This window comes from Lontra canadensis, unplaced genomic scaffold (assembly GCF_010015895.1).
Source record: "Lontra canadensis isolate GAN:19392208 unplaced genomic scaffold, GSC_riverotter_1.0 scaffold153, whole genome shotgun sequence".
NCBI lineage: Eukaryota > Metazoa > Chordata > Mammalia > Carnivora > Mustelidae > Lontra > Lontra canadensis.
Genome location: NW_022631147.1, coordinates 42,535 through 68,879, shown reverse-complemented (window position 1 = coordinate 68,879; position 26,345 = coordinate 42,535). Strand labels below are relative to the sequence as shown.

Below are 26,345 nucleotides of genomic sequence, written 5' to 3'. Positions count from 1 at the left end.
CCTATTGTAACAATTTTAGACACTAATTATTAATTAACCTAGTATATGTCACTCTTCTACTTTCCTAGTGCCAGGTTAGAAATAGTTAATTGTTCTTAGTTGAAATGTAATGTTTTGTGATCATTTAAATGATTTTTTGCATTTTCTTCATACTGTAGTAAGAAAGTTAAGACGCACTTAGCAATAGCTAACCTTTCAGTACTTCCTTTGTGCAGTGTTCTAATGCAGTTTTCATGCAGTATCGTGTTAATCTCGACAGAATCCGTAGGAAATGCAGGTACTACTACTATGTCCGTTTTCTAGATGAGAGGACATCATCTAGAGAGATTGTATGATTTTTCCCTTGGTCAAGCACCTACTGGGTATTTGCCAGAAACCGACCTTTGGAACTTGAGTCCCCAAACACCGTATTGTGGTGCGGTGGGGAACGTCCTGCCCCCTGGCATTCCTAGATTTGTAGTTTTATTGTCAGCAAATAACCTGAAGACTACAGCATGCTAGTGTGCTGAGGCACAACACTTTTTTTTTTTTTTGCCAAGTACTGTTTATTCTGCACATACCCACAGCCAGTTTGCACCAAGCGATTTCATTTTACAAAAGGAGGCAAGGGTCAGGTGGAGTCAAGAAAGGTGACCTGTAGTAAAGAATAGGAAGGCAAATATTGGGAGCAAATAATTTTTCATTTTTCTTGAACACCAAAAAAATAGCAGTGCTACCCCCAGTGGCTGCAGTCCTGGGCCGCACGTGTGCGCGCTCCTTTGCAACTGGTCCTGTGAGAGCAGACCTTTCATTTTGCCTTTACTGTTTTCTGTGACTGCCGTGTTATCTTCCAAAGAGAGAAACACACCAGCTTCTCACCAGTAGGGACTTCCATTGTCCAGTTACCTGCTGTATATACCTTCTTTCCGAGCTCTGGTTTGCCTTCCTTCACTGTGGTGGTCACCATGTCACCCCCACCAGCAGCAGGAAGCCTGTTCAGCCCCTGATCCCCCTTGCCAAGGTCATCTGCAGATTTTTGGCTCCTGTGCTGTTAGCACAGTTGATCATGGCTTCTACCAGAAGAGCCAGGAAATCCGGAATTTCACACCGGAGGACCCACCATGTCCTCGCTTCCACGTCTTGAACACTGGAAAGGGACAGAAAGGCTGGGGCCCAGCACTGAATCTGTCTGATCTGAGACAGGAGTAGGGGTAGTCAGGTAGTGGGTCAGCCAGTGGCAAATGCTGCTTCTGAGGGTAATTCTATTTACTAATGGACGATACATTTGCATAGTTTCAGTCCAATGCACTGGCTCCCCAACTTGAGCCTGGATCAGAATCACCTGGTGGACTTGGGCAAGCACTAACTCCTCAGCTTCCCCTTTAGCTTCTGATCCAGGAGGTCTAGGGTAGGACCTGGGGATTTGTATTTCTAATAAGTTCCCAGGTGATGCTGATGCTGCAAAAGACCTAACTGGTCTGATGCTTTATTCTTCCTGAATATTAGGGCCATCCACACTGCCTTCTCTTGCTCTTTAACTTTCCTGTTAGTCTCCTACCAGCTAGCTTGTTAGCTCCTGGAAAGCAGGTCAGTTATTGTGGCTTTTACTTTTTTTAAAAAATGTATTTATTTATTTGAGAGAGAGAGAGCACAAGCACAGGGAGAGTCAGAGGGAGAGGGAGAAGCAGCTTCCCCACTGAGCAGGGAGCCCACTATGGGGCTTGATCCCAGGATACTGAGATCATGACCTGAGCCGACCTGAGCTGACCTGAGTTAGGCAGTTGCTTAATGACTGAGCCACCTAGGCACCCCTGGCTTATACTTCTCTTTTTGACCCCACTGAAGCCAGAATCATGTTGTTCATATATGAGGTAGTAATGAGTTGTTTGGTTACTCTCCCTTGGAGTGTTTTTGTAATTTTGACTTTTTCAATTATAAACATTGCAATTATAATGCATTATAATTCTAAAAATCACCTTAAATAACACCATCACCCTAATGACCATTTTATGGTTTGTTTTTTTAAGTAGGCTCCTTGCCCAATGTGGGGCTTAAACTCATGACCCTGAGATCAAGAGTCGCATGCTCTGCGGACTCAGCCAGCCAGGCACCCCAACCCTAGCCAGAATTTTAACAGAAAGATAGAAGTGGACCCTAAAAGATTTTTAGTGCCGTGTTGGATGATAGCTAAGCACTGAGGAACTTAGTCCTTGATTGGGGCAGTGCTTACAAGAAAAGCATTGCGGTACCTGGGTGCCTCAGTCATTAAGCATCTGCCTCCAGCTCAGGTCATGATCCCAGAGTCCTGGGTTTGAGTCCCACATTGGGGGGGGGGTCCCCGCTCAGCGGGAAGCCTGCTTCTTCCTCTCCCATTCCCCCTGCTTGTGTTCCCTCTCTCACTGTTTCTCTCTCTGTCAAATAAATAAATAAAATCTAAAAAAAAAAAACCAGAACCAAACCCACATTAAGTGTTAAGTAAATCGACTTGTAGGATACTACATTTGGATGCTTTAGTCTGATTTTGTGTAGAGGCTCTTGCTTTTTACCTTCAGCAATCTTTGAGATCTTTTTAAATCTGTTTTTATAGAGGTCACCTGGAATCAACATGTCTGGGACTGAGGAAGCGGTTCTTGGAGCCCGAGGCAACCATCCTTCTGCAGCTGGCGGCAACTCCGTGTTATGCTTCGGACAGGTAACTGTGTTTTCCATACCTGGGAAGAATGAGGTTAAGTGAACAGGTAGGAGAAAGTAGTTTGTAGGGCACAATCATGTATGTGGAAGCTATTTACTGTCAGCGGGTTTTCCTTTCGGTATACATTATTAGGGACTCTGAGGAACTCTCAGGGCGTCGTGGAACTGTAGCATCATGTAGTACTGGGGATTACATTGAGATTTACCTTTTGTTTATTTTTTTGATACATTACATATTCATATGGTATAACATTCAAAAGGAAACGTAGACTGTATGTGAATGCAAAGTCTTGCTCTTTCCCTGTCACTCCTGTCTACATTTCACCCAGTTTCAAGGATTCCAGTGTCCTATTCTTTGTGGCGATATTCTGTGCATATAAAAGAGATTCTTGCTTCGTCCCCTCGAATCCATCTTTGTCTTTACCATAGATCTGTTTGTGAAAATTTATTTCATTTATTTATTTATTTTTTAAAAAAGATTTTATTTATTTATTTGACAGAGAGACATCACAAGTAGGCAGAGAGGCAGGCAGAGAGAGAGGGGGAAGCCAGCTCCCACTGAGCAGAGAGTCCGATGCGGGGCTCAGTCCCGGGACCCTGAGACCATGACCTGAGCTGAAGGCAGAGGCTTAACCCACTGAGCCACCGAGGCATCCCGATTTATTTAATTTAAATAGGGCAAGGGGGAAACTACCAAGGGGACAGTAGTCAAATAAGTAGTAGTATATTTATGTATGTGTAGGATGGAAAAGTGTTGAACTAGAGAAGAGGTATGTCTCCTGCTCCCTCGTGGGCCTAAATGTCATATACAGACTCTGAGGTGGCACTTTTCAGTTTACCAATTCTGACTTGAGAAAGTTTTGTCAGGAGGGTGGTGACACCTAGGGCACTGCCTCTCAGAATGGTGCCCAGCGACCCCTGGGGTCCACCAGACCTCTCCCAAGTCCACGAGGTCAAGAAGATTCCATAATAATACTAAAAATCTTCTTGCCTTTTCCTTTTCATTCTCTTACGAGTGAACAGTGAGACTCTTCCAGAGCACACACAGCCTGGGCGGATACTGCTCTGGCTATGGAAAGTGTGCCTTAGAAGTTTCTCAGTTTTAATTCCTAGTATTGGTAGATAAAACCCATGTAAACAAGAGCTCTTAGGGCCCTCAATACTTTTTAAGAGTGTGAAAGGGTCTGGAGACTTGCTGGCATAGGAATGGGGGAATGTCAGTTTAATTTTTCCTTTTCTGGATTGCAGTATCAGTACACAGCAGGCGAGTACCAGGCCATCCAGAACGCTCTGAGGCAGAGGCTGGGCCCGGAATACATCAGTAGCCGCATGGCTGGAGGAGGCCAGAGGGTAGGAGAGATGACACGCTTGAGAAGTGGGTGCCCCTCTAGCTGGCTACTCAGAGGATCTTTCTCCCTCTCTGGGTCCTCATGGATTCAGAAGGTCTCCTGCTCACTGTTGCTAGATGTTTCCTAGTGTCTTTGGGAGGGGATGGGTTCCAGCTGGCATCGTCATCTGAAGCCACCCAAGTATTGTCTTCCATCTTGAGATATTTACACCATCTTTTAAAAATGTTTCTTTTGCCCTTTGCTTCTAATTTTATGTGTATATTTTTGGTCTCCTATAATATATGTCAGCCTGAGACTTGTACTTTTTTGGAAACTGTGAGTTTTGGAAACTGCTAGGTGAGTGGGTATCTTTCTACTCTGAGTCTAGTCCCTCCCCCAAGACAAAACACTAGTTCTAGCTGGTTCCTTCTGGAAGATCTTTGAAATCAATTCACTGAGAATTTCCCTGGAATGTTAAAGGGCAGTTTTGCCAAAAAATCTGGTAAGGAGTAAATTAAGTAAATTTTGATTCTCATTTAGTATGGTAGAGGGAATCTTAACCAGCACCCCCTCTGCCTTTAATTTCTCTTCCCAGGTATGTTACATTGAGGGTCACAGGGTAATTAATCTGGCCAATGAGATGTTTGGTTACAACGGCTGGGCACACTCCATCACACAGCAGAATGTGGGTGAGTATGTTTCCTGGCAATGGGGACTTCATTTCCTTTACTTTGGTGCTAATTTTTGAGGAGAGTATTTTGTGGGTGAGGATGTAGGTGTATTTTGTTGCTGGTAGGAGGAATATGGGTGAGGCACAGGAGTCAGTATCCTCTTCAACTGGTTCTCTTTCCCACTCCTAGATTTTGTTGACCTTAACAATGGCAAGTTCTACGTGGGAGTCTGTGCGTTTGTGAGAGTCCAGTTGAAGGTGAGGGTGATGGAGCAGACCCGCTGCCTCCAAGGACTGTGTGGGTGGTGAGAGAGAATGAGCAGGTAGAGAATTCTCTGGACTGGGCCTAGAGAGCTGGGGCTCAGCCAGTGTTCCTTAGACATTCTTACTCACATGCCCCCTAAATGAATGCTGAAAAACGCGTGTTTCCTGTACATTTTAAGTTGACACCTAAAAGGTTTCGCTGTAAGTACAAATGCACCGTAAGTCCTTTGCATTTCAAAAGTTTGCACTGCACCCCTTTGCTTTTATGAAAAGACCTGTTTTCCCTTAACTGAAAGCAATCTAGAGAGGATTTTCACTTCTATGAGAAAAGGCACACCCTGGTGGCAAGAGGGGCCCCGCCGCCGAGTCCATCCCTGGGAACTACACTCACTGTCTCGGCATCGAGCTGCCAGGCTTTGAGCTCTGTCCGTGAGCATCTGTGCTCTAGCTCCGTTTATTGTGTGCGTCCATTAGCAAGATGTGTCCTTATGTTATCAGAAAAGCGTAACAGGTTATTTTTTGGATCTGGGAATGCTGAGAGATTTTTCCATATAAATTAATGGCAATTCTTTGCTTTATACCATTTTGGCTTACGGAAGGTTTCATGAGAACGTTCGTTCTACTTTCAGATAGCAGGGGAAACCTGTAGTTACAACGGTATGTTTTTTAGCGTATTGTAAAATTTGACACTCTAAAATCTGTTACATCTTTCTCTTCCTTTTTTTATTCAAGTGTAATTAACATCCAATGGTATATAGGTGTCAGGAGTACGATATAGTGATTCAGCACTTCTGCACATTTTTCACCACTCATCAGGATAAATGTATTCTCAGTCTCTGTTATTTCACATTTCTTTTCTTGTTACATCTTTTTAAGATGTACCAATGTATTTTAAATATCATAAACGATTAAATACCATGATCCACTTAAAAAAAATACATGAGCAAGCTATTCTTTAGTCATGAGAAATTTTACATTTTTTTCTTCTCAAACTCATATTTCCATTCTATCTCCTCATTGGCTTTTGTCCATATACATGTATAAACAAAATATATGTTAGGAATATATATTATGTATATATATTACATGTGTTTGGAACCTTTTATTAATAACCTTAGCATATTCCTCTGTGTGTGTGTGTGTGTGTGTGTGTATGTATGGGCAAATAAATGTAATTTTGGGGGGTAAATTTTCAGTGACCTTAAGGCTCTAAATTTTAAAAAATTTCTTCTGGATTGAATTACTGTTATAGGTATTACTAACACACAATTGATCAGTCAGTTGGGTCTATGAGGGGGACAAAATAACTACATCAAAATTTATATACTTAATAAATTTTTATGGAAAATGCATTTCTTAATGAGATGGATGAAGCTTTTTTTCTTTCTGGATGGTTTATATTTCCATAGTTTAATATTACTTTTTCCTAAGTAGAACATTCAACATTAATTCTATTCTCACTTCTTATTTTTATATATAGTACTAGGGACACCTGGGTGGCTCAGTCAGTTAAGTGTCTGCCTTGGGCCCAGGTCATGATCCCAGGGTCCTGGGATTGAGTCCTGCATCAGGCTCCCTGCTCAGCGGGGAGCCTGCTTCTCCCTCTGCCTGCTGCTCCCTATGCTTGTGCCATGTCTCTCTTTCCCTCTGACAAATAAGAAAAAAAAATACTGAAAAACCTTACTCACATAAATAAACTGGGAATGGAGAGAATTTTTTTACAGTATCACCATTTCTTTGAATAAGCTTCCTGAGTTATATCTCAGAAATCAGAGTGCTATCCAAAATTATATTTGGTTCTCTGTCAGCTAATAACTTGATCAGGTATACCTTCATTTTTGATGAAAGCCAGGAAATGGATACCACCTGACCTATGAAAAGATTTTTTGATTTGCTAGCCAATCGTTAAGAGCCTGTTAAATACAGTATTTCACATTTTTCTTTTGTTTCATGTCCCAGAGGTGTTTATACCTTGGGGCAATTGCACCTTAGGAAGATTTAGGGTGGGTTAGCTATGTGCCTTTTTTATGTGCACTTGTAAGTGGGTAAGGAGAATTGTCTTGTACATTTTCGGGCAGATCAGGTCAAGGATGTAGCACTGGAAATTAATTCTCTTCCAGCTCTCTGTGCCTGTGTGCCCTTTAGCAAGGCGCCCAGGTTCTATGTGCCCTGGTGCAAATGCCCTTGAGGGTGAGGAGGGCTGTGGAACCAGGACACGACTGCAGCTCTTCACGTTGGACTCTGAATTCCTTTTCTACCTATAGGATGGTTCATATCATGAAGATGTGGGCTACGGTGTCAGTGAGGGCCTCAAGTCAAAAGCCTTGTCTTTGGAGAAGGCCAGGAAGGAGGCCGTGACAGACGGGCTGAAGCGGGCACTGAGGTGAGCACAAGGGCTGGAGTCTAACTTGCGTCAGTTTTATTCCTGTTTGTTTGAGACGTAATTCATTCACGTGGTACAAAAAGTTGAAATAACCCAAGCCTCGCTCCCCCCCTTGTCCCTGTCAGCCCTGTTTCCTACACTTTGAATTTTCCCTGTGGTTCTTTATGCTTAGGTCTCCCTTCTTTGAGAACAAGTGGTAGAATACTACATTCTCGGGGCACCTGGGTGGCTTAGTGGGTTAAGCATCTACCTTTGGCTCAGGTCACCATGCTGGAGTCCCAAAATCAAATCCCACATCGGGCTTTCTCAGTGGGGAGTCTACTTCTTCCTTTGTCCCTCACCCCACTCTTGCTTTCTCAAATAAATAAAATCTTAAAAAAAAAAAAGAACAGATAAAAATATATGTGTATAAAAAATAAAATTAAAAAAAAAAAAAAAAGGCTGCTGACCCCAGAATCTAGGAAAAGGCAAGGAATGAATCTTCTCCAGAGTCTTCAGAGAATCCAGACTTCTAACCTCCAGAACTATTAGAGAATAAATTTGTTTCTTTAGGTAAAAAAAAAAAACAAAAAACACTATATTCTCTACTCTGTACTTGATTTTGCTCACCCCCATCTCAGTTGTGTGTCTTGGAAACCTTTCCACACGAGGACAGAGATCGCTTCCCCATTCTCTTTAAGACACCTAAACAGTGTTTCCTTGGGTATGACAACTAAGGTGAATAGAACAGGGTTTTTTTTTTTTTTTTTTTTTTTACTTTTTTTGGGGGGGTCATACATGGCCTTTGAGAATTGACGTGAATTAAATCACACATGTAATGAAACTACATTAAAAACTTGAGGTGCTCTAACCTGTGCGGGAGGCCAGATGTCCCAAGTAAAGAACTTCAGGCATGGAGGACGGCGTGCCCTAAGTGAGTTGTCCACTATTACTGGGGAATTGGAACCATCCTTGAAAAAAGAATGGCAGGATGGCTCATGGGGTTTTGCGAATGGTTTCTTAGTCTTTTGGACCTCCCTGCCTCTTGTTGAGGGCAGAGACTGGTGACTGCTGTGCCCCATGCTGTACTGAGAGCCTCATACAGTGCGTGAAAGTGGCAGGTGCCCAAGAAGTGTTTCTGCATGTATATTGGGGTCCATCTCCTCTGCCGCAGTGGAGAAGCACTTTGCCACAAATGTTGTAACTGTTAACTGTGTTCTCTGATATTGACACATAATCATTCTCAACCTGTTCCATTCTTTTTTTTTTTTTTTTCCTTATCCTTAGAAGTTTCGGGAATGCACTTGGAAATTGTATTCTGGACAAAGATTATCTGAGGTCACTAAATAAGCTTCCCCGCCAGGTATGTTAGAAATGGATGAATGGAATGCATTCACAGTAGAGATAGGACCAGTGCCCCAGGGGCATGGGTTGAGTATTCTGGATGGAGAAAGAAGAAGGGGAGACTCAGCCCTTTTGAGGGTCTGGAATGTGTATTTCAGAATTGTCTGCCGACCAGAGCCAGCAGGAACCAATCACCGAATTTTCCAGCTGAAGGACTTGAAGCCTAGAGAATCCATGCCACTTGTTTTTTGCACAGAGAGCTGTGTTCCAGAATGGTGTGTGAAACCTCCAAAGGAGCACAGAGCTCCCTGCAGCGCCCCTGTGGTTCCTTAGAAACACTCAGAAAGAACCTCACCTTCTCAGCCTGCGTCTGTGCTCTAGGGGTCACAGCCTAGGTCCCCTTTTCTCTGCCAGAGCCTATCACATGAGCTGAGCCTTTGGAGGGGGTTCTGGAAGCGCGCAGCCCTGGGCTTGCTCTTAGTGGGGGCTGTGGCAGGTGGTGGTGCGTTCCGGTGGCTGGCGGAGTGGCTGTCCATTCCAGCGCTGCAGCCCAGGGCAGCATTCCCTGGCTTGTCCTTGAGGGCTGCTGGTGGGGGACACCCTGGCAGAGGGGCATGGCACTTGGCAGCTGTCAAAACGCCACACTTTCCCTTGTTAAAATCCTTTCTATAAGTTGTTGGCCTCCGTTTGCTTATATTTTGTTAAGGACTTTTGTGTCTGTGTTTATGAGGGATATTAGGGATTTTTTTTATTGTGGTAAAAAAAATAACAAAAAATTCACCATTTTAGCCATTTTTAAGTGTACAGTTCACTGATGAAACAGATCTCTAGAACTTTTTAATGTTGGGATTCTGCCACTCTATACCCATAGGACAACTCCCCTTTTCCCCCCTTCTCAGCCTCTTGTTACCACCATTCTACTTCTGGTTCCTATGAATTTCCTCTCTGGCTTATGTCGCCTTAGGACAATGTCCTCAGGTTTCATCTGCGTTGTAGCCTGTGTCAGAATTACTTTTTTTTTTTTTTTTTGGTGTGTCTGGCTGGCTCAGTAGAGTGTGGGACCCTTGATCTCAGGTTGATCTACAGCCCCAGGTTGGCTGTAGAGATTACTTAAACATAAAGTCCTTTAAAAAAAAATTACCTTCCTTTTTAAGGCTGAATAATATTCCACTGTACGTACACACCACATTTTCCTTAATATTTCCATCAATGGACATTTGGGTGGCTTTCATCTCTTGACTTGGGAATAGTGCTGTTATACACATGGTTTTGCAAATACTTCTTCAAGACCTTGCTTTCAGTTATTTTGGTTATATATCCAGAGGTAGTGTTGCTGGAGCATATGGTAGTGTTTTTGTTTTTTTTTTAAACACAGAGCTGAAGCTCACCACCCTGAGATCAAGACCTGAGCTCAGATCAAGAGTAGGACACTTAACTGACTCAGCCCCCATGTGGTAGTTTTTTGAGGAACTTCCATAGTGTTTTCTGTAGTGGCCACACCAGTGTTCAACCAACCGTGCACAAGTGTTCCATTTCTCTACAGCCTTACCAACACCTGTTAAATTTTCTGGGTTTTTTTGATAGCAGCCATCCTAGTGGGTGTGAGATGCTGTCTTATTGCGGGTTTAATTTGCATTTCTCTGATGATGACTTTTGATGTTGAATGTCTTTTCATACGCTTTTTGGCCATTTGTAAATTTTTTTTTTTAAGATTTTATTTATTTATTTGACAGAGATTACAAGTAGGCAGAGAGGCAGGCAGAGAGAGAGGAGGAAGCAGGCTCCCTGCTGAGCAGAGAGCCAGATGTGGGGCTCCATCCCAGGACTCCGAGATCATGACCTGAGCCGAAGGCAGAGGCTTTAACCCACTGAGCCACCCAGGCACCCCGATTTTTGGCCATTTGTATATCATCTTTGGAGAAATGTCTATTTCTTTGCCCATTTTTTAATTGGGGATTTTAATTTTTTGTTGTTGGGTTGTAGGAATTCTGTATATATTCTGAATACTAACCTCTTATCAGAGACATGATTGCAGATATTTTTTCCTGTTTCATAGGTTCCCTTTAAAATGTTTAAGTTTGACATTGTCCCATTTATATATTTTTGCTTTGTGTTTTTGGTGTCATATGCAAGAAATCATTGTCAAATCCAATGTCATGAGCTTTTCCCCTATATTTTCTTCTCTGAGTTTTATGGTTTGTGTCTTATGTTTAGGTCTTTAGTCTGTCTAAATTTATTTTTGTTTATGATGTAAGATACCAGTCTAACTTCCTTCTTTTGCATGTGGATATCCAGTTTTTCCCAGCATCATTTGTTGAAGAGATTCTCTTTTTCCCATTAAGTGGTCTTGGCACGCTTGCCAGTATTCACTTGATCATATATGAAAGGGTTTATTTCTGGGCTCTCTATTCCATTGGACTGTGTGTCTGTATTTATGACAGTATCATATCATTTTGATCACAGTTTGTTTTGAAATGAGAAGGTATGAGTCCTTCAGCTTTGTTCTTTTTCAATGTTGTTTTCACTATTTGAATTCCTTTGAGATTCCATATGAATTTTAGGATGAAATTTTTGTTTATGCAAATAATGCTATGGGAATTTGGAGAGGGTTTGTATTGAATCAGTAGTTTGGGGATCTTAACCATATTAAATTTTATGAACATGGGGTGTCTTTCCATTTATTTGTTGCTTCTTTCATTATTTTCAACAACCTTTTTGCAGTTTTCAGTGTAGAAGTCTTTCACATTCTTGGTGGTTAGGTTTATTACTAAGTATTTTATTCTTTTTGATGCTATTGTAGATGGATTGTTTTCTTCATTTTCCTCTTGGATTGTTCATTACTAGTGTATAGACAGAACTGATTTTTGTGTGTTGATTTTGTATCCTGCAACTTCACTGAATTTGTTCATTCTAACAATTTTTTTTTGTAGTCTGTAGGGTTTTCTGCATATGAGATCATGTCATCTGCATCTAGAGATAATTTGACTTCTTTTCCACTTTATTTCTTTTCCTTGCCTAATTGCTCTGGCTAGGATTTCCAATATGTGAGTATGAGTAGTGAGAGTGGGCATCCTTGCCTTGCTTCTGATATTATAGGAAAAGCTTTCAGTCTTTCACCATTGAGTATGTTGTTAGTGGTGCGTTTTTCGTATATGGCCTTCCTGATGAGGTATATTCTTTCTATTCCTAGTTTTTTGAATATTTTTATTGTGAAAAGGTATTGAGTCTTAACAAATGCTTTTTCTGCATTAATTGAGATTAGCATGTGCTTTTGTCCCTTCTTTCTGTTACTGTAGTGTATCACATTGATTGATTTGTGGAGTTGAACCATCCTTACATCCTGTGAATAAATACCCCTTGGTCATGGTGTATAATTCTTTTAACGTGCTATTAAATTCGGTGTGCTAGTATTTGGAAGATTTTTTTAAAAAGAATTTTTAGTTAATTTATTAGAGAGAGAGCGCGCACACATGCATGAGCTGGGGGAGGGGCAGAGAGAGAGAGGGAGAGAAGCAGACTCCCCACAGAACATGGAGTCCAACCTGGGGCTTAGTACCATGACCCCCGAGATCATGATCTGAGCTGAAATCAAGAGTCAGCTGCATATCTTTCTGAGCCACTCAGTGCCCCTGGAGGATCTTTGTATTAATATTCGTAATATTTTTCTGTAGTTTTCTCAAAGTGTTGTTCTTCTCTTGTAGTATCACTGGTTTTTTTGTTTGTTTTATTTTTATTAAGTTTTTTAAAATTTTAATTCCAGTCCAGTTAACATAGAGTGTTATATTAGTTTCAGATGTACAATATAGTGATTCAACAATTCTATATATTACTCAGTGCTCATCATGATAAGTGTTATGTAGTGTCATTGTTTGACTTTGGTATCATAGTAATACTGACCTTATAGAATGAGCTTGGAAGTGTTCCCTCCACTTTAGCTTTTGGAAGTGTTTGAGGAGGATTGCTGTTAATTCTTTAAATGTTTGGTAGAATTCTCCCATGAAGCCAGTTAGTTCTGGGGTTTTTTGTTGGTGGTGGTAGGTTTTGGAATACTGATTTAACCTCCTGACTAGTTATTGGTCTGTTCAGATTGTCTGTTTCTTCATGATTCAGTCTGGTAGGTTTTATGTGTCTAGGAATTTGTCCATTTCTTCTAGGTTATTTGATTTGTTTGTATATAATTGTGCAGAGTATTCTTTTTTTTTTTTTTTTAAGATTTTATTTATTTATGTGACAGAGAGAGAACATACACAAGCAGGCAGAGCAGCAGGCAGAGGGAAAGGGAGAAGCAAGCTCCCTGCTGAGCAGGGAGCCCAACATGGGCCTCGATCTCAGGACCCTGGGATCATGACCTGAGCCAAAGGCAGAGGCTTAACTGACTGAGCCACCCAGACGCCCCTGGTCAGGGTAGTCTTATAATCTTTTTTTATTTCTGTGGCATCAGTAGTAATGTCCCTACTTTCTGATTTTAGTTATTTGAGTCTTCTCTCTTTCTTTTCTAGTTAATCTAGCTAAGAGTTTATCAATTTTGTGGATCTTTTCAAAAAGTTGTTTTGTCACTTATTTCTTCCTATTGCATTTCTGTTCTTTGTCATGTATCTCCACTTCTTTCATTTTCTCACTAGCTCATGTCTATAAATCTTTAAAGCTATAAATCTTCCTGTTAGCACTGCTTTTGCTTCATATCATAACTTTTGGTGTGTCTTATTTTCATTTGTCTCAAGATAATTTCTAAATTCCTTTTTGACTTGTTCTTTGACCCATTGGTTATTTAAGAGTGTACTGCTAATTTCCACGTTTGTGGATTTCCCACTTTTTCCTTCTGCTATTGATTCTGGTTTCATTCCATTGTGATCAGTCAGCATACTTTGTCTGATTTCTGTATTCAATTGGTTAAAACTTGTTTTGTAGCCTAACATGTGGTCTCCCCTGGAGAATATTTCATGTGTACTTGAGAAGAATTTATAACCTACTGTTGTTGGGTGGAGTGTTCTGTATATGTCATTTAGGTCCATTTGGCTTATAATGTTCAGATCCTCTATTATTAATCTTCTGTCTGTTTATTCTATCCATTATTGGAGGTAGAATAGTAAAGTTTCCTGCTATTATTATATTTTGTTGCTGTCTATTTCTTTTTCCAATTCTGAGAAAGTTTCCGTTATATATTTAGGAGCTCTTTATATATATTTCCTTTATATATTTATATATATTTGTTTGGTACACAAATATTTGTAATTGTTATACATATTAAGTGAATTGGCCCTTTTATCATTATATAATGTTCTCCTTGTCTCTTGTTATAATTTTTTTACTTGAAGTCTGTTTTGCCTGGTATTAGTATATCTTACCCTGCTCTCCTTTGGTACCAGTTACATGGAATATCTTTTCTCATCCTTTCATCTTTAGCCTGTGTCCTCAGATCTACAGTGAGACTCTAATAAAAAGCATATAGTTTTAAATCTGTCCAGCCAATCTATGTCATTTGATTGGGGGTGTTTAATCCATTTACATTTAAAGTATTATTGTTAGAGAACAACTTATTGTTGCCATTTTGTTGTTTTCTGTATGTCTTGTAGCTTTTTTTGTCCCTTCTTTCCTCCCTTATTGCCTTCCTTTGTGTTTTGTTTTACTTTTGGGTAGTGATATGATTTGATTTCCTTCCTATTTCCTTTTGTGTATATTCTAGAGATAATTTCCTTGTGGTTATTATTACAATTATAAAATAAAGTTGCAGCATTCATTCTGTTTTAAACTGATAACAAGTTCACTTGCATACAAAAACTATTTCCTTTTTTTTTTTTTTAAAGATTTTATTTATTTGAGAGAGAGTGAGAGAGAGCACAAGTTGGGGTGGGTAGAGGCAGAGAGAGGGAGAAGCAGACTCCCCACTGAGCAGGGAGACTGCCATGGGGCTGGATCCCAGGACCCTGGGATCATGACCTGAGCTGAAGGCAGTTGCTTAACTAGCTTAACTAATTAAGTGTAATTAGTGGCTTAACTAGCCACCCAGGTGCCCCAAATCTATTCCTTTACAATCCACCCCTGCTCCACCTTATCTCATTGATGTTACAAAACTACATCTTTATATATTGTATACCCAGTAACAGAGATTTAGTTATAAAAACTATAGTTGTTTTAAAAACTTCTATATTCATTATATAGTTTTTTTTTTTTAAAGATTTTATTTATTTATTTGACAGAGATCACAGGTAGAGAGGCAGGCAGAGAGAGAGAGAGAGAAAGCAGGCTCCCTGCTGAGCAGAGAGCCCGATGCGGGGCTCGATCCCAGGACCCTGGGATCATGACCTGAGCCAAAGGCAGAGGCTTTAACCCACTGAGCCACCCAGGCGCCCCTCATTATATAGTTTTAATAGTTTTTTCATTTAAATTCTGTGTACCAAAAGGATATTAATTCAGGCTATTATATTTATCTATGTATTTACCTTTACTGGAGAACTTACTATATTTGTGTAGTCTTATATGTATTTATTATTATATGTAGTATTATATGTATTTATCTTTACTGGAGAACTTACTATATTTGTGTAGTCTTATATTAGTGTCTAGCATCTTTTTTTTTTTTTTTTTCTCTAAAGAACTCCTTTTAGCATTTCTTGTGGAGCAGGTCTAGTGGAAATGAACTCCCCCTGCTTTTTTAATGCAAAAGTCTTAATTTCTCTATTTTTGAAGGATAGTTTTGCTGGATACAATATTGTTGGCTGAGCCAGCACTTTCAATATATTATTCCATTCTGTTCTGGCTGGTAAGAGGAAATCTAATAATCTTATGGAGGCTTTCTTATATGTGATGATTTTCTTTTCTCTTGCTGCTTTCAAGATTTCTCTTTGTCTTTGACTTTTTAGAAATTGAGATATAATTGAAATATAACATTAATTTAGTTTCAGGTATACAGCATAATGATTTCATATTTGTATATATAATGAAATGACCATTATAATAAGTCTAGTTAACATCCATCACCAAAGCTAGTTACAAATTTTTTTAGAACCTCTAAGATTTACTCTTTTAGCAATTTTCAAATATATATTAGTAGCTATAATCATTGTGCTGTACACTATATTCCCATGATTTATAACTGTAAGTTTGTACTTTTTCACATCCCCCCAGCCCCATTTTGCCTGCCACCTGCCTCTCCCTGGCAACCACCAATCTATTCTCTGTACCTATGAGCTCTTTTTCTTTTTTCCCCCCAGATTCCACATATAAGTGAGATGATATGGTGTTTGTCTTTCTCTGATTTATTTCGCTTAGCCTAATGCCCTCAGAGTGCATCCATGTTATGGGAAATACAAGATTTCCTTCTTTATGGCAGAATAATATTCCATTATGTATTTACTACATTTTCTGCATCCATTCATCTGTGGATGGGGAGGTTATTTCTGTACCTTGGCTATTGTAAATAATACCACAGTGGACATGGAGTGCAGATAGCTCTTTGAGTTAGTGTTTTTGTTTTCTTTGGCTAAATACCCAGAAGTGGAATTGGTGGATCACATGGTAATTCTATTTTTAATTTTTTGAGGAAACTTCATAGAGTTTTGCACAGTGGCTGCTCCCGTTTGCATTCCCATCAACAATGCACAAGGGTTCATCTTTCTGCACGTCCTCTCCAACACTTCTTTCTTACCTTTTTGATAATAGCCACTCTGACAGGTATCTCATTTTGGTTTTGATTTGCATTTCCCTGATGGTTCATGATGTGGAGCATCATGTATCTGTTACCCATCTTTGTGTCTTCTTTGGAAAAATGTCTGTATAGATCCTGTGCCCATTTTTAATTGGGTTATTTGCTGTTTTTGCTAGTGAGTTGTATGCGTTCTTTATATATTTTGGATATTAACCCCTTATCAGTTATATTGTTTACAAATATTATGTCCCATTCAACAGGTTACCTTTCCATGTTGGCAGTTTCTGTTGCCGTGCAGAAGCATTTTAGTTTTTTGTTGTTGTTGTTTTTAAAGATTTTATTCATTTATTTGACAGAGAGAAATCACAAGTAGGCAGAGAGGCAGGCAGAGAGAGAGGGGGAAGCAGGCTCCCTGCTGAGCAGAGAGCCCGATGCAGGCCTCGATCCCAGGACCCTGGGATCATGACCTGAGCTGAAGGCAGAGGCTTAACCCACTGAGCCACCCAGGCGCACAGAAGCATTTTAGTTTGATGGAGTCACGCTTGTTTATTTTTGCTTTTGTTGGCTTTGTTTTTGTGTCAGATCCAAAAAGTCATCACCAAACCCAATGTTACGGAGCTTATGTCCTGTACTTTCTTCTAGGAGTTTTATGGTTTCAGGTCTTAACACAAGTCTGTACTTCATTTTGAGTATATTTGTGTATTGTGCCAGATAGTGGTCTAGTTCAATTCTTTTGCATGCGCTGTCCAGTTTTCCCAACACCATTTATGGAAGAGACTGTCCTTTCTACATGTACCTTCTTGGCTTTGTCATAAATTTGTTGATCGTATAAACATGGGTTTCTTTCTGAGCTATTTTGTTCCCTTGTTTTAGGTTCCTGTATTTATGTCAGTAGCACGCTGTTTTGATTACTGTAGCTTTGTAATGTAGCTTGAAATCCAGTAGCATGATGCCTTCCACTTGTTCTCAGGTTTGCTTTGGCAGTTCAGAGTCTTTTGCGGTTCCATACAAATTTTAGGATTGTTTGTTGTGTTTCTGTGGAAAATGCCATTGGATTGCACTGAATCTGTAGATTATTTTGGTTTGTTTGGGATTCTAACAATATTAATTTTTCCAGTCCACAGCATGGAATATGTTTCCATTTATTCTTTAGTTTCTTTCATCAGTGTCTTATAGTTTTCACAGTTACATGTCTTTTACCTCCTTGGTTCCTTTATTGCTAAATATTTTATTCTTTTTGTTGCAATTCTAAATGGGTTTGTTTCCTTGATTTCTCTCTCTGGTAGTTTGTTATTAGTGTACCATCTTTGACTTCTGGCCATTTGATTATAATGTGCCTTGGTATGAGCCTTTTGCGTTTATCCTAAGTTTAGTTTTTTGAGCTTCTTGAATTTGTGTATCTTCTCTTTCCTCAGATTTTGGAAGTTCCAAGCCATTAATTCCTCATATAATCTCTCTGCCCCTTTCTGTTTCTTTTTCTGAGACTCTTAATATATAGTGTGACAAGTGTCCTATAGGTCCCTAGGCTCTGTCATGTTTCTTCATTCTTCTTTTTGCTTTCTGATGAGATGATTTCAAATTATCTGTCTTCTTGTTGCTGATTCTTTCTTCTGTCAGTTCAAGTCTGCTGTAAAATCCCTCTAGTGACTTTTTCAGCTGTTACTATATTTTTTAGCTCCAGAACCTGTTGGCTGCTTTTCTTTGTTAATATTCTTCTCATTTCATTCATGCATAATTTTCTTGATTTCATTTAGTTGTGTGTTTGCTCTCTTAGGTGATTAGACATCTTTATGACCATTATTTTAAATTCATTGTTAGGTACCACATAGATTAAATTTTGGGAGGGGGGGGTCAATTTTTGGTTTCATTTTGTTCCTTTGTTTGGGCCACATTTCCCTATTTCTTTCTACGCCTTGTGATCCTTTGTTGAGATGCGTCATTTGAGGAAACAACCACCTGTCCCATTCTTTATGTACTGCTTTTGTGCAGGGGAAGACCTTCACCAGTAAGCCCAGCTAGAGGCCCTAGGACCTCTCAAACCTTTTGTGATCTCCTTCTCCTCCTGGCATCTGATTGCGTCACTGTAGCTCCAGTGTGGTCTGGTGCTCATCTCTGTTTCTAGTGACTCTTAAACTCTGCTGGTCCCATCAGTGTGCTGAGTCAGGGGGACAGAAACCAGTGCCTTGGGCAGCTCCCAGATAAGCCACAACAGTGGAGGCATAGTCTACTCTTGTGTTTCCATCCCCGGGGGAGAGCTCAGGATGGGAAGTTTCCTCCTGGTTGTACTGTATGCTGGGTGAGGGCAGGGGCATGAGTGGGCATGCAAAATAACATGAATTTTCCTACCCCTTTTACCGGAATCCTGTCTTGGTTTTTTTTTTTTTTTTTTTTTTTTAAGATTTTATTTATTTATTTGACAGACAGAGATCACAGGTAGGCAGAGAGGCAGCCAGAGAGAAAGGTAGGGAAGCAGGCTCCCTGCTGAGCAGAGAGCCCGACATGGGGCTCCATCCCAGGACCCTGGGATCATGACCTGAGCCGAAGGCAGAGGCTTTAACCCACTGAGCCACCCAGGCGCCCCCTTTTTTTTTTTTTTTTAAATTGTCTTGGTTTTATGCTGGCCTGAGTCCTGTAGCTTCTCAGCTGGTCACTGGAGTTTTCATAAAGGTATTCTAGTCTGTGTCTAGTTAGGTAGTCTAACTAGATACAGGGTCTAGTCTGTATCTTAACTCAGTGTCTCTAGTAGGAGGGGGCACCTGGAGCTTCCGAGTCTACCATTCTGATAACATCCTTCTCCTTTTCTCCTTTCCTTTTCTTACTCTATTATTTTTTAAAAGATTTTTAAAAATGAAGTGTAACATATACACAGAAAACTACATAATTCATAATAGCACAGTCTGATGAATTTTTAGAAGTGAACAGTTACTTATCTCCTAGATAAGAAACTAAAACTTACCAGCATCCCAGGGCCCCATTTGCCCCCTCCCATTCACTACCTTGACTTCTCTTTTAAAAGTAACTATTGTCCTGACTTCTCTATTCTGACTTTCAGCATCACAGAATTTTTTCTTTCTTTTCTTAAAAAGTGATCTCTGCACCCAATGTGGGGCTCCAACTTGCAACCCTGAGATCAAGAGTTGGATGCTCTAATGACTGAACCAGCCAGGTGCCCCAGCCTTGTAGACTTTTCCCCCCGTTTTTGAACTTCAGATAAATGAAATTGTTCTTTATAAAAGTTCACTTAAGTATTAAGATGTACGTGTAAACATGTAGAAAAGTACAAGCATCATACATGTTCAGTGTGATGAACACATCCACCTAACCAGCATCTAAATCAAGATAAAACATTACCAGTGTCCCCGAAGTCTCAGTAGTATCCCTTCAAGTCATTGCCAAGGCCTCCCCTTGTCATCACTACTAAGGGAAACCACTTTGAGCAGCATAAATTAGTTTGGACTCCTTGTACGTTTGGGAACCCAAATATACGGACTATTTTGTGTTTGGCTTTCATTCAGCATGTTTGCGAGATTCACGTTGCACGTAGCATTTCCACTGTGTACTTTTCTATCACATGAGCATAGCACAGCTCATTTGTCCATTCTGACTTTAACAGACATTGGAGTTTTTTGGGTCGTTGTTGGTTGTTTTGAATCGGGCTGCTACTAGCATCCTTGTACATGTCTTTTGGTGCACACACCACCACACACACACACACACATTTGTCTTGGGGATTCCTGGGTCAGGTCAGAGGACAGCATGTTTCATTTTAGCAGATTCTTCCAGTTTTCCAGTGTGGTCGTACAAATTCAGACTCCTGCATGGCACTGTACAACTGCAGCTGTTCTACATCCTTGACAGTACTTAGCATTGTGAGTCTTTTAAGCTTTTTTCAAAGCTCACTTTTTCCCCTGGCAGTAAAATATACATAACAAAAGTTACCATCCTGGGGTGCCTGGGTGGCTCAGTCGGTTAAGTGTCTGCCTTCAGCTCAGGTCATGATCCCGGGGTCCTGGGATCAAGTTCCACAAGATCCCACAGAGCTGGGATCAAGTCCCAAGCTTTGCCTGCTGCTCTCCCTGCTTGTGCTCTCTCTGTCAAATAAGTAAATAAAATCTTTAACAAAAATAACAAAACCACCCCAAATTTACCATCTTAACCATTTTAGGTATACAGATAGCGGTAGTAAATACCTTTGTCATCAGCACCATCCGTCTCCATAATTCTTTTCTTGTAAAACTGAAACTGTAACGACAGCTCCCTGCTTCCTCTTCCCCGCGGCCCCTGGCAACCGCTATTCTACTTTGTCTTGCTTTTTTACTCTAAGTCTATACTTCATATAAATGGAATCATACATATTTGCCCTTTTGTGACTGGCCCTAATTTCACTTAGCATAATGTTCTCAGTGCTCATCCTTATAGCACAAGCTCATTTATTTTATCTTTTAAGTAAAAATATATTACTATTATTTTTAATCTCTTCCCCCGACATGGGGGCTCAAACTCATGACCCCGAGATCAAGAGTAGCCTACCAACTAAGCCAGCCAGGTGCCCCAAGTTCCTTTATTTTGAACCTACTTATTTACTTTCCAATGTAGATAAGAAATTTCATGATACAGTTGTCATTTTTAGGTTATCTTTATCAAAATGTGGTCATCTCAATTTCTCCTTTTCAATTATTCTATCAATATGAATTGAGGGAGAAGTTCTCCCAAGTGAAAAGCTGCTTAGGGCCTGGAAGTAGAACACTGTGCCCAGTGCCATGAAGTATCATTAGTTCTCACATTTGGTGAGATGCAGGTACGACCCCAAGTTGGGAGATTCCCAGGAGCCTTTGCTAGCACCCTGCATCCGGGCTTTGCAAGTTTTCTTCTTCCTCTCATTGGAAGCAACCTGAGGCTTCTTCAGGGATGAGTGTTGTATTTAGGGGGACGTCCTAGGAGAAAGGGCAGAGAAGGGGTAGGCCTCCACAGATTACATATGATCATTTCCATGAAAAGAATGAAAAAGTAGATAGCGTCAGACTGATCCAGCTGACGAGAGATTCAAATTAGGGTTTATCGACCATTTGCCCTGGATCATAAAGGTTCCTTTTTATCAAAACTTGATCAATACAGAATGGTGTAAAGTAGAACATGAAATTGTTTTACTGTAATAAAAATACTAGGTGAAGTGTGGATCCAATGTTTGAACTTCTCAGGACCTAGAGGGAATGATGGATCGAGGACTGTCAAATGCCATTTTTCAGGAATCTAGGTCATTGAGACAGGGACAAGGAAGGGGAAGTGTGGCTGGAAGAAGTTACCCCCTTTCTGCCCTTCTTAGTTGCCTCTTGAAGTGGATTTAACAAAAGCAAAAAGACAAGATTTTGAACCATCTGTGGAACAAGCGAGATACAGCAGCTTCCGGCAGAACGTGGCTCTGGGGTCGCCCAAACCACAGGAGGTGACATCCCCTTGCAGACCGAACCGCTCGGGTGATCCGCACGCTGTGGGGCAGGAAGAGAAGGCCAGCGGCTCCCGGTACGGTCATGGTTCTCTCCCTCTCCTCTCCTCCCCGCGGGGTGGAACGTACCTTCCGGTTCACCGCCCGCGCCGGCGCATTGGGTGCTGTTCGCTGCGCTGGCCCCGGATCACCCCAGCTTGTTCTCTCGCGATGCTCAAGTCTGACCGGCGCTGAGAGCGAGGCCACCTACCAGCGGAAGCTCCGGCAGAAGCAGCTGCAGCAGCAGTTCCGGGAGCAAATGGAGAAGCAGCAGCAAGTTCAACTGTCTGCTCGGGAGGTTGAGAAGAAGACTCAGGGTGTGTGAGGAGGGTGGGGGCAGGGGTTGGGGCCGAACCAGACCGCAGTAGGACTTCTCGGGTTCCGCGCAGGGTAGAGGAGTCTAAGTGCCTAAGATCATTTCCCCATTTTTCAAGACAGTCCTTTTTTTTTTTTTTTTTTTTTTTTTTTTTTTTTAAAAGGGAAGGAAATGGCCCTTGAGAGAACCTAGAACTAGAAATTTCAGGGTAGAGAACATTTCTCAGGTACTTTGGCCGTGTCTGCTAGAAAAGCCTTTCTGAGTGGTCTGTGAAGAGACGGTGGAATGGTTTGAGGATAATGCGGGCTTTTGGCCATGCTTCATCCTTGAACTTCAGTTTATTCGAGACAACTTAGTAGTAGCACAGACTGTTTTGTCTTTCCCAGAGTAGAAACAAAGAAGGGGCTTATCCCAGACCAACTGGACTTTTGCCCAGCTTCTAAGATTCAGAGGACTTTCTTCGCGTTTAGTTCATTAATATTCCCCTCAGCACTGTCAGGCTTAAACTAGTGTAGGGGGAAGAAAACTTATCGTGGTGGGGATGTTCTTAATAGTAACGGTTATTCTGGATCTTGAGCTTCCAAGCCACCGCAGGAGCTCCTGGCAGGAAGGCTGTGGGGGAGGGACCTCCCACAGCCAGAGCCGCAGTTTCTATTGGTTTTAGATTTTGAATTTCTGCTTAAGATTTTTTTTGGGGGGGGGGCGGGGAAAGGAGGAGATAGCTTCTAATAATAACCTGTTTTTGCTGCTTAAGGAGAAATGAACTCTTCCACCCCGTCCCCCAATTTGGTGAGAAGAAAAAAGAATCCAGTCTTTCTAGTCTTGTAGATCTGTAGGCGGGACGGGATCAGGAATCTTCTCTGCTCCTGGCTGTGCTAGAAACTGGTGTGACTCTAGCAGCTTCGCTCTTCTGAGGCTCTCTCCAACGGTTAAGTGATTCTGTGACTTTGTCCTCCCCACCCCCTACCCCCCAGTGACTCTGGCAGCACTGCCCGCACCTCCTCTGACGCACAGCACCCCTGTGACTGCAGTTTCTGAACCACTCGCAGAGAAAGACTTCCTTACAGGTCGGTAAGAGCTATGGGCATCACTTAAGCATTGATCAGTAAGTACAGTAAGTACCTATGACATGCATTTTGGGCATAAAAAAAAATCTTCATTTTTATCTGTTTTATAGTCCCATGAAGTTTTGGGGGAAAAAGGGAGCCCAATGGACTGATGGCAGGTCTGAGGACACACACTTGGCTCCTCTATTGACCTAAGAGAAGCTCCAGTGTACTTTCAGGGGTAGGGGAAAGAGAAATGCCAGGAGCTGTCCCAGTCCACGTGTGACGTGGGATTTCTTAGGACCAGCTTTCCCCAGCGCTTTATGTGAAAACACTGGGCGATGCTGCATTTTCCCATGATCTTGGTCCTTGCAGACAGTCTTGGAATGTGGGATATGGATCCAGATGCAGGTGACAGTGATGTCAGGCCCTTGTCTAAACCAGAACTGCTCCAGACCTCTGCTACACCAGCTCTGAAGAACCAGAGGGTGACTTGGGACAGGACCCCACAGAACATCTGCCACCAGAATCCACAAGCAAAATCGGGACCCTCGCATTTGCAAACTCACCACCTCAACCAAGATGTAACAGGTAGTGAAGTGTTTAGGAACAAAAATTAAAAGAACTTGGGCTTGATTCTATGCCTTTTAAAGGAAGAATGATATTCCATTTGAAGAAGTTGGGTACTGTCATGCCAGAGGAACAGCGGTCTAAGAAAATGACAAGTAACTGGTTTGAGCCACAACTTTTCCTTTGAGGTCCTGACTAGAGGTGCAACCCCTTGTAACCCTTGATAGTAGTAGGAAGCTTAACCATGAACTGAATGAAGAGCTTTTCCTCATTAAAGTAGGCCCATCGCTTTTGGTTACCGCAACTTGATCTAGCGTTAACGGAGGGCTCTGCCCTCGTAACAGTTTTCATTCTTGGCTTTTTAGCTTAAGTTAGGATTGTTAACTAACAGAGTTCAGAAATTACTAGCTGTCAGTTTATTTCTTACTTGGGAAATAACAGCAGCCGCATTTAAATTATTTTTTTCTCCTGTAGGAAACTGTGATATCACTGGGAAGAACCAGGACTTGAAGAAAAGGAAATTGGATCCATCCTAATGGAGGCTCAGGTCACATCCTTGACTTTGTCAGAAAGGGACTTTCAACAACTACTTTTTGGTCATAAAACTGTTCATCATTCCTAGGGAATGAGCTTTATTTCCAAGGATTTGCCTTGCTTCAACCTAACCAGAGGATCTGACTGTTGGAGCCTGCCGCAGATAAAGCTGAGCAGTCAGAAAACCATGCTTTAAAAGAGCTTGTCACACCCTGCAGGGGGAGGCTCGGAGATTAACCACCTTTTCTTTGGCTCTTGAGGTTCTTCACTATTTATTCCTAAGCTGCTGTGTTAGTATGTATAGAAATTTTAGGAATGCCCAGTGGCTACCTGTCCTGTAAGCAACATAAGCCATGCTACTGAGCACCAACTTTTACAACTGCCTACATGGAACTGTAACGTCTGCCTTCTTTCACCGTGGGGCTCGGGGTTACTGTAGTCCACAACTGTGTTGTGTATCCTCCTGAGAACAAAAGCTACAGTGGCGTTTAGCTACCTTGCATCAATCCTGGCTGCAGTCTTCATCTATGATAATCTCGTTTATAGGTTTATGGTGTCACTATCCTGCAGTTTTTTTCCTGATCAAGGAAATGAAGGCCAAAGAAAAGGCATTTTAAGACCGCAAAATAAATTCTTTCCTTTTGTAACAAAAAACACAAGTGGGTGTTTGTATTTCTCCATTTCAGATGTGAGATATAACCCATCTTAACTTGGGTTTTTTTCATAGTTTTACATGTTTCATAACCCCCCGCCCCCATGATGAATTTGCAGGTTCTTTTTAAGATGCATCTTGGGCTGTGCCTTTAATCTTCAAGCTGTGGCTTTTATTAATTTTTAGATCACAGATCCATTTGTGGGAAGCTATGAACCCGAGGCAGGGAACTCCTTTAACGTACAGGAAGGCAGTCAGCCATTTCTATTCCCTTGGAAGATGAAAAGGCTGTAGCTTACCGTGATTTCCCTTTTATCGTATCTCTCATTACATGGATCTGGTCATATGTTCATCTTTTGGTTTTGACACCCTTACCTTTCTTCTTCCCCCAGAAAAAAGTCTCTCCCTTTTCTGAAGCGTAATCTTAGTTCAGAACTGCTGCTTTAAAAAAGTTCCCGGCTTGCTGCTGCTTTAAAAAAGTTCCCGGCTTGCCCTGTCAAAAATGCATATATAACTTTTGACTCCTCAAAAACTTAACTATTGACCAGAAAGAAGATTTACCAATAACATAAAGCCGATTAACACATAGTTTGAATGCTATTTGGATTATATACTGTATTCTTATGATGAAGTAACCTAGAAAAAACAAAATGTTATTAAAATTATAAAAGAAAAAAAAAAAAAAAAAAAGTTCCCGGAATCAGGAATCCAGTTATAAACTGTACACAACTCAAAACTGAGCTAATGAGATCATGAAAAAGGAATTTGCTGGAAATGAAACCCCACAGCTCAACAAAAGCAAGTTTGGTTTATTCGAATGGTTTCATTAAATAAGTCTACAAAGGTAACAAACTGAAGCACGAAGCGCAGTCTTACAAGAAGCGCCACACCCAGAGTTAGTGCAAAATGTACAATTAACAGCTGCTGAGAAACCCCCAAGGTTTGAATTCAGTTTATTTGTTTTTTTAAACAGTGTACATTGTTAAATAATGTAAGGAAAACATTTATAATTCAGAAAGATTTTTTGTAATGTGGAAAAAGATACTCAAAGTGTACTATTAACACAAAAATAATTTAAACAGTTCAGTAGCACTAGTTCATTCCTCTAGGCTTTAGTTACTTCATCCACAGGAGGGAAAAAAAAAATCAACAGTAAATAAGACCAGTTCTTACTTTTTGTGTGTAAGTGAAGAGATCTCAAAATTAAACCAAAATAACAAAAAATAATGTGCTGCATTTGGTTCCCTCGTTCCTCTAGTAAAAAGTACGGTTTCATTGATATCAGGTGGTCCGTTTCTCATTTACTTGGCACCTTCTTTGTTCTATCCTTACTCTTCCCATCTCCCCAAGAATCTTAAGCAGAGAATAAATAAGTAAACAACTTTGAAGCAGGGCTTGGAACCCCTGTCCTTTTCATTTCTACTCTCCTAAACCTTCAGTGTTCTGTGCATCTCCGGGACCT

General features: G+C 41.0%; 1 protein-coding gene across 6 annotated transcripts in view; it reads left to right on the top strand.

Annotated features, from left to right (window-relative positions):
- The window catches only part of RAD52 (RAD52 homolog, DNA repair protein), a 37,076-nt gene extending 11,741 nt beyond the window's left edge, over positions 1–25,335 (top strand). For 2 of the 6 annotated variants that reach the window (XM_032844381.1, XM_032844380.1), the window contains 11 exons: positions 2,567–2,671; positions 3,919–4,020; positions 4,594–4,687; positions 4,859–4,926; positions 7,197–7,315; positions 8,582–8,657; positions 21,607–21,803; positions 21,946–22,082; positions 23,056–23,148; positions 23,503–23,718; positions 24,172–24,277. In XM_032844381.1, coding sequence (XP_032700272.1) covers positions 2,585–2,671; positions 3,919–4,020; positions 4,594–4,687; positions 4,859–4,926; positions 7,197–7,315; positions 8,582–8,657; positions 21,607–21,803; positions 21,946–22,082; positions 23,056–23,148; positions 23,503–23,718; positions 24,172–24,233 — 1,251 coding nt within the window. In that variant the 5' untranslated portion in view covers positions 2,567–2,584 and the 3' untranslated portion in view covers positions 24,234–24,277. Of the gene's footprint in view, positions 1–2,566; positions 2,672–3,918; positions 4,501–4,593; positions 4,688–4,858; positions 4,927–7,196; positions 7,316–8,581; positions 8,658–21,606; positions 21,804–21,945; positions 22,083–23,055; positions 23,149–23,502; positions 23,719–24,171 lie in introns of those variants that run through there. The other 4 variants (XM_032844382.1, XM_032844384.1, XM_032844386.1 and 1 more) reach the window with 4 other exon arrangements.
- The last annotated feature ends 1,010 nt before the right edge of the window (positions 25,336–26,345 follow it).